The sequence below is a fragment of the Orycteropus afer genome, unplaced genomic scaffold (genome assembly GCF_000298275.1).
Source record: "Orycteropus afer afer isolate SDZICR_OR568_19922 unplaced genomic scaffold, OryAfe1.0 scaffold00490, whole genome shotgun sequence".
Classification (NCBI taxonomy): Eukaryota; Metazoa; Chordata; class Mammalia; order Tubulidentata; family Orycteropodidae; genus Orycteropus; species Orycteropus afer.
In genome coordinates this window covers 958166-970991 of record NW_006922077.1, presented here as the reverse complement: position 1 = coordinate 970991, position 12826 = coordinate 958166, and the positions used below count along the sequence as shown (strand labels likewise).

The window sequence follows — 12826 nt, the reverse complement described above, 5'->3', positions numbered from 1 at the left end:
TGTGTGTGTATGTGTGTGTGTGTGTGTATATATATATATATATATATTTGTTGTTGTTGTTATGTGCCGTCGAGTCGGACCCGACTCATAGCGACCCCCCCTCCTTGGATTTCCGAGGCAGTATCACTACAGTAGTAGATTGCCCCATCTTCCTTCCAAGGAGTGGCTGGTGGGTTTGAACTGCCAGCTTTCTGGTTAGCAGGCAAGTGCCTTAGCCACTATGCTACCAGACCTTATATATATAGGAGCCGTGATGGTATAGCAGTTAGTGCTTGGCTCTGCTAACCAACAGGTGAGTGGTTGGAATCTGCCAGCTGCTCTGCGAGAGAAAGATGTGGCAGTCTGCTTCATAAAGATTTACAGCCTTGGAAAACCTATGGGGCACTTCTACTTTGTCCTATAGGGTCATTTTGAGTTGGAATCAACTCCATGTCAGTGGAGGATTACATCCTGTGTGTGTGTGTGTGTGTGTAATCTTGAGCACTAAAAGGGTTAAGTTATATGCAAGTTAATTTTAGAAAGAGAATGGTAGGAGCCTGGATTCTTATGTCGCCCATCCAGTGCTCTGGTAAACTGTATACAGAAGGCCAGAGTGAACAGAGACCCAGTCTTCCTAGCAAGGAGCTCTGGTGGCGTAGTGCCTAAGGCACTTGACTGCTAACTAGAAGGCTGGCAGTTCAAACCCACCAGCCACTCCTCGGAAGGAAGATTGGGGAATCTACTTCTGTAGTGATACTGCCTTGGCAGCCCAAGTGGGGTTGTTATGAGTCGGATTCAACTTGATGGCAATGAGTTTGGTTTTGTTTTTTCTTCCTAGCAGGTAATTGTTCTTTCACTAGATTCTCTCATAAATATCCCCAATTTTCTGAATCACCAAGCCCATTATACCTGATCAGTGACTGTTTTTGGCCCAAACAGTCTTGTAGGTCTGGCCCCTTACACCTGGAAAAGAAAGAAAGTCATGCCTTTAAATAGAAGCTTGGACAACAAGGGTCAATTCCTTTATATACAAAAGCTTGTTCCAAATCCTATCATGCCATCCCATCCCACACCCCTACTTTGCCAGCCCTCCCTTGAGCTGAGCTTATTCCAGTTTCCCAAAACCATGGTGCAATCTTGTGCTAGTGGAGTTTTCTTTCACCCACTCCTTCACTACACAGCTTGGAATAATTCTTAAATCACTGTCCTTTTGACCTCCTCATCCTATCACTGACCCTTGGGTGCAATTCTCATGGCAAGGTCGGCATTCATTCTGAACATCTGGGTACTTATAGATGGGACCCTTGGCACCTAGGATTCCATCGGGGCAGCTGCTCACACAGTGGGGCCCATCTCGAAAATGGGCACACTGGGCACAAGCATCAGAGCCCTGGGTAGAAAAGAGAAGGTTAGAAAGAATGGGGTCCTATGGTCAATCCCACACCTCCAGCAAGGACCAACTTAGGCATTGTAGATCCTCCATCCATAAGCCCTAGCATTATCTGGGCTCCCTGTGTTGGCTTTGGGATTTAGCCATGTCATTCCCAAGACCCTCCAGTGTTGCCCCTGCCCTTTCCTCTCTTACAGACCCTGGTGTTTCTACTATACCGAGCCATTGCATGTGGCAGTGCCCTCCATGGGTTGGCATTCTGGGTGGCAGGAGAAACATTCAGCCTCATGGGCAAACTCACGAGGTTCCCTGTAGTGAGGGGTAAGGGGAGAGGGTAATTTTCAAGTCCTGACTCTTATGCCCTGATCCCCCAACCACAGGATCTCCTACCTCATCCCCACCAAGGCATATGCAGAAAGTTGTCTAAAGACTTTCAGGTGTCGCCCAAATAGTTTTGTCCCAGGGCCCCACCTCCACCCCTTCTTGACTCTTTCCTCTCACTGTACCCATTCAGAAAGTTGCAGTGCGTCACACAGACACCTCCTCGGCTGTAGTTTCGGCAGGATAAGCACTGACCAGGGCCTGGGCCCCAGCATCCCCCAGAGGAGCACAGTGGATCACACACTTTGCCCTCTGCCACTGGAGAGGAAGGGGTAGATTAGGAAAGCAGTCTGAGAACTCCAAACAAGCCCTCTCCTGAATTCCTCATTATTGCTTCTGAACCCCCAAAGCTTCTACTGTCCCCCTTCTCCTTGGTTCTACCTGCCACCCCTGCTGTCACTTCCAAGGCAAAAGAGTCTTTATACCCCTCTCTCCCCTGACTCCCTCTTCCCACTACCTGTGGACCCTTTCCCTCACCGCAGTCTCTGCGGGGCCGATTATGCTTTATGTCTAATCTCTCTTCTGTTGGTCCCCGAAGTAGCTTTGTCCAGTTTAGAGAATGGTGATAGCAGAGCTGCCGATTGGCACTTATGTAGATACGTCCAGCACTAATTTCCCTTAGGGACCGGAGGCCCAGAGACGTGATATTCAAGTTCTTCATGATCAACAGTGAGAACCCCCGGCTGAGAATAAGTAGACAGAATGAACGGAGAGATTACAAAGGGAAAATTGTGCAGTGGATTCATTCTTACTCAGTAAATTTGCTCTGGGCTAGTCAGCCTCACTGAGAGGGAATCCCTCTTTTGCCTTTTCCTTGTTAAGCTCTCAGACCCTTTGGGCCTGATGTATGAGTCAATGCCTTGTATTTCACCCAAACATGCCTAAAAACCAGAATTCATTGCATGGTGATGCTACCAACTCCACATCCCGTACTCACTTGTAGAGGCTTCTGCCCTCAATGGTTGTCAGGTTGGAAAAGACACTGAAGTTGTGCATGTGGGGAGGCCAGGACTGGATGTTTAGGTAACCTAAGGAGTTGGAAGAGGCACATAAGGAGGAAGCCTTCTCCCCTTTCTCTTCCCCAGATTCTTTCTCTTAGCCCCTCCACTGTTGCTTGGGACATAATTTTATTAAGTAGTTAGGCTTCAATTTGTGTCAGTGGTTCATCTGTTTCTCTCAAAAATGGTATCCTCTCTTTCTACTCACCTGTGATCTCCCGTACTGTACGGAAGACATTGAGTTTCTCAGGATCTAGGGCAGGGATCTTGTGCCAGGGGTCTCTGAGAACAATAAAAAGAGATAACAAGACAGAGGTATACTCCAGTTGCAATGAGCACATCTAGTCTCAAAACTTGGTTTCTAAATATTCTCCACTAAAAAGGCTCCAGGTTCCTTGGAGAAATGGCTGGGGCCTACATACATCTTGTGCCCAAAAATAAGGAAGTGGTCAAAGAATAAAGGGTCTAAACCCAAAGAGCCAATTTGAAGGGGCTCCACTGGCCAACTCAGGAGCAGATATACACCAAAATAAATAATTGTAAAAGACTAAACAAAAAGTGGCTATCAAATAGATTCTGAATCACTGAATAAAATAAATATCCATACTGAAATACATACAAAACTAAGAAGGGGAATAATATAATTAGAAAATCATAATTTGACCATCATTATAATAATTGATTCCAGCAAACATCTCCTGACAAGATAGTTATTAATTATAAAGAAAACAATAGTAACTTTATAATAGAGAAACGTGGCAAAATACCACCTTAACCGAGTGACCAGAGATTGATCACCAGTGATAGGACAAATCAGCACATGTGCCTCTTTAATATGAGGCACTAAGAACATAACATCTGTGGTATCGCTGTGAGAAACATATAACCTAAATCTAATCATGAGGAAATATCAGACAAACCCAAACAGAGGAACATTTTACCAGTTACTTGGCCTGTACTCATCAAAATTGTTAATCTCATGTAAGACAAACAAAAACTAAGAAATGTTTCCAGATTAAACAACCAACCAACCCTAATGCCATTGAGTTGATTCTGACTCATAGTGACCCTATAGGACAGAGTAAAGTGCTCCGTAGTGTTTCCAATGCTGTAAATCTTTATGGAAACGGAGCAGCTGGTGGGTTAGAACCTTTCAGTTAGCATCTGGGTGCTTTAACCACTGTACCACCAGGGCCCTGACTTCAGATTAAGAAGACTAAATAGACATGAACATTGATTCAGAATTTTCTTTTACTATAAAGTATGTTAGTGGGACAACTGGTAAAATCTGAATAAAGTTTAAAGGTTAGATAACATTTTGTATCATGTTAATTTTCTGATTTAAATGATTGTACTGTGTTCATGTAAGAAAATGTTCTTGCTTTTAGGGAATGCACACTCAAATATAACAGGGGTAAGGTGCACCATGTATGGAAACTTACCCTCAAGTTGTTGAGAAAAACAATAGTGTGTATAATATGTGTAGATGTATGTGTATATGTGAGGGTCCCTGGGTAATGCAAATGTTTGCACTGTACTCCTAACTTAAAGCTTGATGGTTAGAACCCACCCAGTGGTGCTACAGAAGAAAAACCTGGACATCTGTTTCTGTAAAGATTACTGCTAAGAACCCTATGTAGCTGTTCTGTGTAAAACATAGGGACATCATAAGTCAGAATCTACTCCCTGGCAACAAGTATGTGTACGTGTGTGTGTGTGTGTGTATGTTTATGGGGAGATGGAGAGGGAGAGAGACAAGGAAAGAGGGAGAAGAAGGGGAGGGAAAGAGTGAAAGAAATAATAAAAGAAAATGTGTAATGTTAACATGTGGGGATTGTGAGTTAAGAGGGAAATCCTTATACCATTCTTATATATTTAGTGTAGATCTGAAAGTATATCAAAATAAAAAGTTAAAAAAAAAAAGATGGACATACATGCATAAACACACACACACACACACACACACGTTTTGAATGCTGTCCTATGCATTAGAAAATCTCTTTGCTCTTTCTTGCTCCATAGAGCATGATTTAGGAAGAGAGATGGAAGTCATGGGGACATATGGTGATCTAAATTTAAAAACAAAGTTTTACAAAACTTTAAGTAGGAGGGAGAATACCCGATCCCTGCCATTGGATCACCTAGGGATGTCCCTGAGGGGATTCAAGCCCTGGGTGGGAGGTTGACTTAAGCACTATCTCAAGGCCCTTTGCAATCTCTGATTTTATGACTTAGATTCCTAACCAGGTCTACATATAAAGGGGTAAGCAATGCAATGAACTGTGAAAGGGTGAATGAGGCCAGGGATCAAGAATGGAAAGCAGAATCTCTGATTTCTAACCCATTGAGGCCAGTGATCAGGAAGTCCAGGTTGCCTAGGATCTTGGTGCAGTTCACAAATCTGTCGATGTTGCTCGAGTCCACAGTCTGGGAGCGGCTCCCAGAGCCCGTACCGTCACAGGCTGCAAACACAAAAGGAGCTCAGGAGAGGTGTCCTGAATAGTTTCAGAGGAAAGGATGTTCCTTTACCAACTTCTTCCCATCTCCCACTCACCTTTGGGGCACAGTCCCCCACAAGGCTCACACATTTTGAGTCCATTTTTATCTACCTCCATCTTATCTGGAGGACACGCCCTGACACAGGAAGCTTGATCCACCACAAAGTTATCTAGGGAATTAGAATTAGATCAGAATTACAATTAGAAATGAGGAACATTTCAAACTACAACCAAACTCCTCCCCTGAGCTCTTGCTCCCTCCTGCTCTGTACTGAGTTTGCCCATATCCCTACCACCCTAAGTTTTTGAAATGGGACAGGATCTAGGGTGATTAGATGGTTACAACCACTTGCCTTCTATACCTCTTCTGTTTTTCACCCAACTTGACTGCGTTATGTCCCCTAAAATTCCATCTAAAATCCTGGGTACAATGCAGTTGTTCTTTCCTGTCAGGCACTTACGGGGACAGCTGGCCACACAAACTCCTCCATATTGATACTTGGTGTGGGGATTGGGTTCCAGCTGGAAAGTTAGTTTGTTGTAGACAAGAGGCTGTGGACACTGACGTACACAGGCTCCACTGTCATTGAAGTGTCGGCAGGCCTGGGAACATGAGGGACTCATAAATGTTACATATGTACCCCTACCTCCTTCCCAAAGCCCCCATCCTCATTTCAGGTCCCAGGCAGGTGCTGGTACGTACAAAGCAGTCTGTGTCCTGAGGGCCTGAGCAGCCTCCTGCACACTCATCGTGGCAGCACTGATTGGGGTTGGGCCCAAAGCAGTGGCCATTACATTGAGGGGCACAGATGGTCTTGGTCACTATGGAGGGAGAGGAAACATAGTTGTCAGAGCTCTTAGCACTGTATTCTAAGAGCCTTCCAGACTCATCCCTAATCCCAATGTTGACACAGGCTAGGGTAGGCAAGGATATGAAAATGTATGAGTTTGAAGTTTCTGGGGTAAAGAAGACCCACATGTCTGGCAGTCTTCTGGTCCTGGACCCCAGCATCGTCCCTTGCAGACCTCATGACAGGGGGGACCTGGTTGGGAGAGAAAACAACACAAGGGGTCAATAGGATTAAGAAAGATTTGCTTGAATCAATAGGGTATGATGTCAGGACACAGGCACCCCAGCCCAAGGAAGTGAGAAGTCAGAGTATTGTCCCTCCTCACCCTTGGAGAATAAGGCTGAGTTCAAATGAACCTGTCAACAAGGGTTGGAGCCACACCTCCACAGCACCCACTGGGCAGCTGAAAGGGAGGGACTGGGGTAAATGCCAACTTTAGTCCCAGCCACAGCCTAGGAACTTGGTTCCTCCTTGGCAGATTGAACCCAGCAGGGATATGTGTGTGTGAATAGGCAGTTAAGAAGCAGATTGTGGTCAGGGGTGGGTAGGTTCCAAAGAGAAGGGAGTATGTTATAGTGGGAAGGGTAATGATGTGGAGTCCAAAGATTTGGCTTCTCCATTTAGTACACTGACATCTTTTTCCTGTTTTCTTGACATTAATTCTGTTGTTTGGATTTTAGGAAACTGACCTGGTCCCTCCTGGCAGGCTCCTTGGGTCTAGGGCCTGAGTTGTTGGTTCAGAAGAAGGGGTAGGTTCAGATTAAAACACAAGAATATAATGATGATGGAAAAGGAGTCACAATGGTTTGGTGGGGACAGGGAGAACAGTCTAGGTCATGGTCACTCACAGTTCTTGCCATTTTCCTTCACCACTATCTCAGCATCCTGGTGCCTCACGATGTCCCTCCAGTCGACTGTGTCCATGTGACAAAGTTTCTCATTCCTCTCAATATAAACACCCCCTGACAGAATTTCTGAGGTAGGGAAGAGAAGTGACAGGGTTAAGGGGTACAGCAGACCTACTCTTCTCTAACTCCCCACCAGTCCAAAAGGACTCTTAAAACTCAGGAGTAGGGGAAATGGGGCAGGTAGATAGGTCCAATTAAATCCAGGCTGTGGAGAAGATTCACATTATAGAGCAGAGGAGGAGCCAGGCCCAAAGAACTGGAGTCTCCTCAAACACCTGTCTAGATCCGGTTTGGCCAGTGGGGGAGGGGAGAGAGGAGAGAAGATCTCTGACTCAAGCTCACCTCCCCCTCTCCCCCCAAACACACAGCCTGCTTGTGTATTTTCTATCTGACTAGGACAGGGAAAAGTGGAAGATGGCCAGGTGATATTTAACTCCTCTATCCCTCTAGCTTGTGGGGGTTTGGGGAGGGATTAAAGATAGGATTCCCAGGGAAAAGAGACACCAAGATACACTGCTTTGAGATCAGAGGAATAGAAACAGATTTAGGTCTAACTCCTGCCTCTCCAGGACATAAAGATCCTCCCTCTAGGGTAGATGCTTCCAATTCCCTACTGGGAGGCCCTCTGTTGTTTAAGGAGTGGAGACCTATAGCTGTTAAGGTGGTGGACATCCTCGAAGAGGAAGTTGGAGTGAGCTGTTTTGGGTCATCACCAAGGAGAGGCCTGTCAGCAGGCTGGCTGAGAAGCAAGACCTGAAGGACTCATTGGGAACTGACCAGTGAGCTGGGTAAAGCGGAGCTGGCGCAGAGCATGGCTGGAGTTGGTATTATAGTTCAACATGACAAAGATGGCAAACTTCCCATCGTAGACCTGGGTTCCCCGTACTACTCGCAGGTTGGGCAGCGGCAGTGTAGAGAACTCATTCATGGCCACAAGGACATAACCTGTCACTTCTCGGATCCACTGTGATAGAAGAGATTGTGTCAGTGAGATGAACAACAGGGTAAAAGGTCTCAATCCCCTCTCCCTCCTTAAGGCATTAGGAATACTACCCCCACCCCCACCTCCAACACTGCTTTCAAGTCAATTCAGACTCATAGTGACCCTATAGGACAGAGTAGGACTGACCAGAGGGTTTTCAAGGCTGTAAATCTTTATGGAAGCAGATTGTCACATCTTTCTCTTGCAGAGTAGTTGGTAGGGTCAAACAGCTGGCCTTTTAGTTAGCATCTGAGCACTTTACCACTGCCCCACCAGGGCTCCTTAAGGAATCCTTGCTGCTGTTAGGTGTCATCGAGTTGGCTCTCTGCATCAGTCCCTATTTACCTTGTACAACCACCCCCTGCCCCCTTCTCATTATGGCTAGCTTCTATATATCTCTGGCTATGGTAATAGGTCGTAGGTCCCAGATTCCAGTCATTGTCCCCATAAATACAGAAGAGTAGATCTTAGAAATGTTTACATCTTAGGAATGCTAACTCCATCCAGCAGGAGGTAGGCCTGAGGAAGAGAAGCAAGTGTCTCTGGGGAGAATAAAGAGGGACAGGTTGTGGGAGGTGGCTAGGTTCTCTAACCTGCAAGAATGAGAGGTCAGCATTGTGTCCCGTGAGCACGATCTCGAGGTTCCCCATCACCACCTCACACTCATTGTAGAGTTTGTACAGTGTCTGGTATTGGTTCTCTGCATCGCCGGTCACACTCAGCCCATTCAGAGTTCCAGGACACACTGTTCAAAGTGGAGATAAGAGATAACACAAGTTTTAGCCTCATTCCCTTTCCCCTAAGAATACCCCCTTAGTTGCCCTCTGCTACGGCAACAGTAATACACAACAGGATCAGAAGGCAGTTGCTTCCAACTCTCCCCCTAGAGATAAATAAAACCAAACCAAACCCATTGCCATCGAATCAGTTTGACTCATGGTGATCCCACATGTTACAGAGTACAACTGCTCTGTAATCTTTAATCTATAAACTTCTTTAATGTATAATCTCGAATCTTAATCTATATGCTTCTTTAATGTATAAGTCCTTCTGTGGCACTGCTGGGTGGACTCCAACCATCAATCTTTAGGTTAGTAGCTCAAACCATTTGTACAACTCAGGGATTGACAGGGAGGCTTATATTGGGCTGAGATGCTGAGCTTCCTCTTGTCTTAGAATCTTCCCAGACAGGAAGGTGCAAAGGGGCTCCTCTGTGCCTCTTTTGAGTATGAATTTGGGCACTAAGGGGTTAATCAAAGGAGAATTAGGATTTTTCCCTTCTAGAAAGGAGAAGTTAGAAAAGGACAGAAATTTATGTTACTCCCCTTCTTCCTCCCTCTTCCCCTTCACAGGGCACTTATTTCTCTAACCCCATCCAAGCCTCTCTCTAAATCCCGGAATAAATATCTCTTTGGGGCTAGCACACAGCCCCTATTGTGTCTACTGAGGGTAGGATGGGGGCAGAGGGTAGGGGCAGTGCCTGGGGCCACAGTCCAGCCCACAATGAAGCGATTCTAACCAGGAGGAGGGGTCTGCCCCACCCTATTCCCAGACTCCCCTTGCTCAGCAGCACCCCCTCACCACCCTCAAGCCTTAGGTTCAGACAAGTGACCTCACTAGAAAGGGGGGGGGGGCTTTGGTGAGGGGTCAATGGGAGCTTTGTCTTTAAAGCTGAAGATAAGGAGCTGGTAGCCTACCCACCCCATCCTTTTCCTAAACAACTCTGGCTCTCCTTCCCACTCCCTTTCCCTATCCTGATCCACTGCAGCTCCCTCAGCATCACACTTTCCATCCCTGAGGTATTTTTAACAAATACTGAGAAGCCTGGTGGGGAAACAGCAGCAGACTCCCGTCAAGCCATTCACCCAATTCCACTGACTGAACGGTTTATGAAAAGGCCTTCACAACAGGGTAATCATCATCATTGGCATTAGGGAACATAGTATAGACTTGAGGTTCAGGAGGCACGTCAATCTTGGGCTTCCCTTTACCTTATAAATATGGAGGACATAGGGGCTTTGGGAAATCTTGGACCTTGAAGCCCTACTCCTACCTCTTTATCTGGCCCCAAGCAAGACTGTGTGTATGAGGGTAGATACCACCTGTTCCAGCCACCCTTCCCTGAGGCAGTGTCAGCTCAGTAGGAGGCAAAAGAAGGAATGGAGGGAGAGTGGTGAGGCGCCAAGGTCCCAGCTCCTTCTAGGTCCACCCCAATTCTGACCAATTGATTGACCTTTGAGGCTTCCCCTTGCCTATCACACCCTATGGAGGGGGAGTAGACTCAGCAAAGATGGGTACATAGGCCAGGAACTCCCAAAGCAGCCTGGGAACTTCAGGGTCTTTGAGCAGAAATGAAAGAGACTAGGAAGGTTAGTCATTTCTGGAATAGCCCCACCCCAACCCCCTTCCTGGCAAGACACCTCTTCTTCCAAGTTAAGGCGCCAATCCTTCTCCCCAGATAAGGGAGGAGCCAAGATTTCTGCATAGGGAAGTGGTGTGTATGTGTGCGTGAGCACACACACACACACACACACACACACATCATCATCATAGCGCCCCTGCTGGCCTAGAAATCTTTATGGGTTCTGCCCTTGGATTTTCTTATTGGTAAGTATTTCAGCTGTCCCATCCACCAAACCTGCCCATATACGTGTGCTTGGAAAGTTAGTGGTGGTGTTGTTAGAGGTCCATCCCCAGTTTCCTGCCACCCTGAGGGTAAAGTTCATATTACATAAACAGGGAGCAAAGAGCCTGGGCAGGGAGAGAGGATGAACATCTTTGGGGAGGAGCCTGACAGCTTGAGGAGGGGGACAGAGGGAGAGGAATTTTATAAAAATCCCTGGCTGTCCCGGGGGCCAGGGTCATAGGAAGGAGCCCTCCTTTGATAGAGCAAACTGGGAGTGAGACAGAGCAAGAATCTCTAGCCCCTCCTCAACCAAGGGCCTCCCCTCCAACATCCCCCACCCCCATCACAGCTGGGACAAAGGGGCTATAGAAGAACTGAGACAGGGCCGGATGCCCAGAGGCTGCAGAACCCAGATAAAGGGTAAAGAGACCCAACCATGCCTGCCTCCTGCCTCCCCTAGGGAAGGAACCAGGATCTGGAGCTCCTGGGTTCTTGGTTAAAGATTCCAGTTGCCTGGATGGACCACATACCGTCACTTCACTCCTCCCTCTCACTCCAGTCCCCAGACCCCCGCCCTCCACCATCTGGGAGTGTTCCTATCTCAAGATCCCAGGGTCTAAATTTAGGCCCAGCAACTGTGGGGGAAGCACAGGTGTTTACCCCCTCCCACCCTGGGGAAGGGGCCCTGGCCCCTATGCCACACTGCAGGCTGGGATCTGGGAGAGATCAATAGGGCTCCTCTGGTTCCGACACCCCTCAGGTGTCTACAGTCCCAGAGACACCCCCCAAAAAAGGGATCAGATGTCATGAAGGGGGAGTAGAAAAGAGCAATCTGGGACTCTTGTTTCCTAGAGTCAAATAAACAGAACTGGGTGAGAAGCTGCCTGGGAAGGACTCTCTGGGACAGGTTGCTCAGGATGTGGAAGAAGTGCCCCACTGGTCCCAAGTTGGGGAGAGAAAAGACAAATGGAGAATTAGAGGGTGGAAGTCTTTGCCCCTACAGCTCAGGGCCCAGGGCCTGGTATATAATAGATGCTCAGTAAATACTGTTGTTATGTGCCTTCCAGTCGACCCGACTCACAGCGACCCCCCCTTGGGTTTCCAAGGCGGTATCACTACGGAAGTGGATTGCCCAACCTTCCTTCCAAGGAATGGCTGGTGGGTTTGAACCGCCAGCCTTCTGGTTACAGTAAATACTAGGTGAACCGAATTGTGCCTTGGCAAAAAGAGGTTGTCAAGTCGGGGACCAGTCAGCTTTATTACTTTATGGGAAAGCGGGCAGCCAGGCTTGGTTGGGCCTCTCACCCTGATATCACCTGGACTTGGCCCTCTGGTTAATCTCAGCCCTCCCCAGGGCCTGGCCCACTCACGGAAGAGGAGGTGCAGCTCCTGTTTTCCAACACCAAGAGAACAACAACCACCACCACCTTTCCTCCCCACCCCCAACCCTTCCGTAGCTCCGCCCTGTCGGCAAAACAACGAAACTGGAGGTGGCTGAAACTGGGAGGGGGGGAAGGGTAGGGGCTAACGAGACCCCCACCTCCCGCCAAGATCTCCACCTCCAGCCTTATCCTCAGGTCCCTCAGAAGTGTGAACTACAGTTTCAGCGTCAGTACCGCCAAGGGATCGAATTAGAGGGTACGCGACGCGCGGGAGAAGGGGGATCATGAAGCCCTTCCCTGACTTAACCAAGCCGACAATCTGAGCCTGACCGCCCCCTCCCAGGTGGTCTCCGCAGACCCGGGGTCAGCAACCCCAGCACATGGTTTGCGACTCTGTGCCTCACACCCTCAAGGGCTCTGCGCACGGTTCCGGTTCGCGGGTTTCGAGCTGGCTGGTGCTCCCGCGCCGCTTACCTGTCTGCGAGTTGCCCACTTCGGAGCCCCGGGCCAGGCTGAGAAGCAAGCCCAGCACCTGCAGAGCCCCATTTGCCCTCATGACTCCAGAGGAGGGTGAGGGGAGCCCAGCCGAGTCCGGCCCGGGGGCCCCTGGGCTAGGACATCGAAGCGGGAGCCACCTGAGCCGCCAGCGAAGTGGCGGCGGCGGCAACGGCGGCAGCAAATTACCACCAGAGCCAGAGTCCTGGCGGGTAGCAGGGGTGTGTGTCTGTGAGGGGAGGGAGAGAGGGCGTGCAGGGGAGGGGGTGAGTCACGGCCGCGCCCCCTTTCCGCGCTGGGCTGGAGCAGAGTTTGCTGGAGTCTCCGACTCTGCTC

The 12826-nt window shown here is 48.4% G+C and overlaps 1 protein-coding gene across 1 annotated transcript in view; it reads right to left on the bottom strand.

The window, feature by feature from the left end:
* ERBB3 (erb-b2 receptor tyrosine kinase 3) overlaps positions 1–12551 on the bottom strand; it is an 18229-nt gene extending 5678 nt beyond the window's left edge. Inside the window, exons 1-16 of the mRNA XM_007955105.1 lie at positions 12470–12551; positions 8581–8732; positions 7783–7969; positions 6946–7071; positions 6224–6289; positions 5950–6068; positions 5708–5849; positions 5303–5416; positions 5090–5210; positions 2957–3030; positions 2688–2778; positions 2228–2433; positions 1876–2008; positions 1588–1678; positions 1215–1369; positions 889–942 (exon numbers count right to left, since the gene is read on the bottom strand). Coding sequence (XP_007953296.1) covers positions 889–942; positions 1215–1369; positions 1588–1678; positions 1876–2008; positions 2228–2433; positions 2688–2778; positions 2957–3030; positions 5090–5210; positions 5303–5416; positions 5708–5849; positions 5950–6068; positions 6224–6289; positions 6946–7071; positions 7783–7969; positions 8581–8732; positions 12470–12551 — 1913 coding nt within the window. The remainder of the gene's footprint in view (positions 1–888; positions 943–1214; positions 1370–1587; positions 1679–1875; positions 2009–2227; positions 2434–2687; positions 2779–2956; positions 3031–5089; positions 5211–5302; positions 5417–5707; positions 5850–5949; positions 6069–6223; positions 6290–6945; positions 7072–7782; positions 7970–8580; positions 8733–12469) is intronic.
* Between the last annotated feature and the right edge of the window lie 275 nt (positions 12552–12826).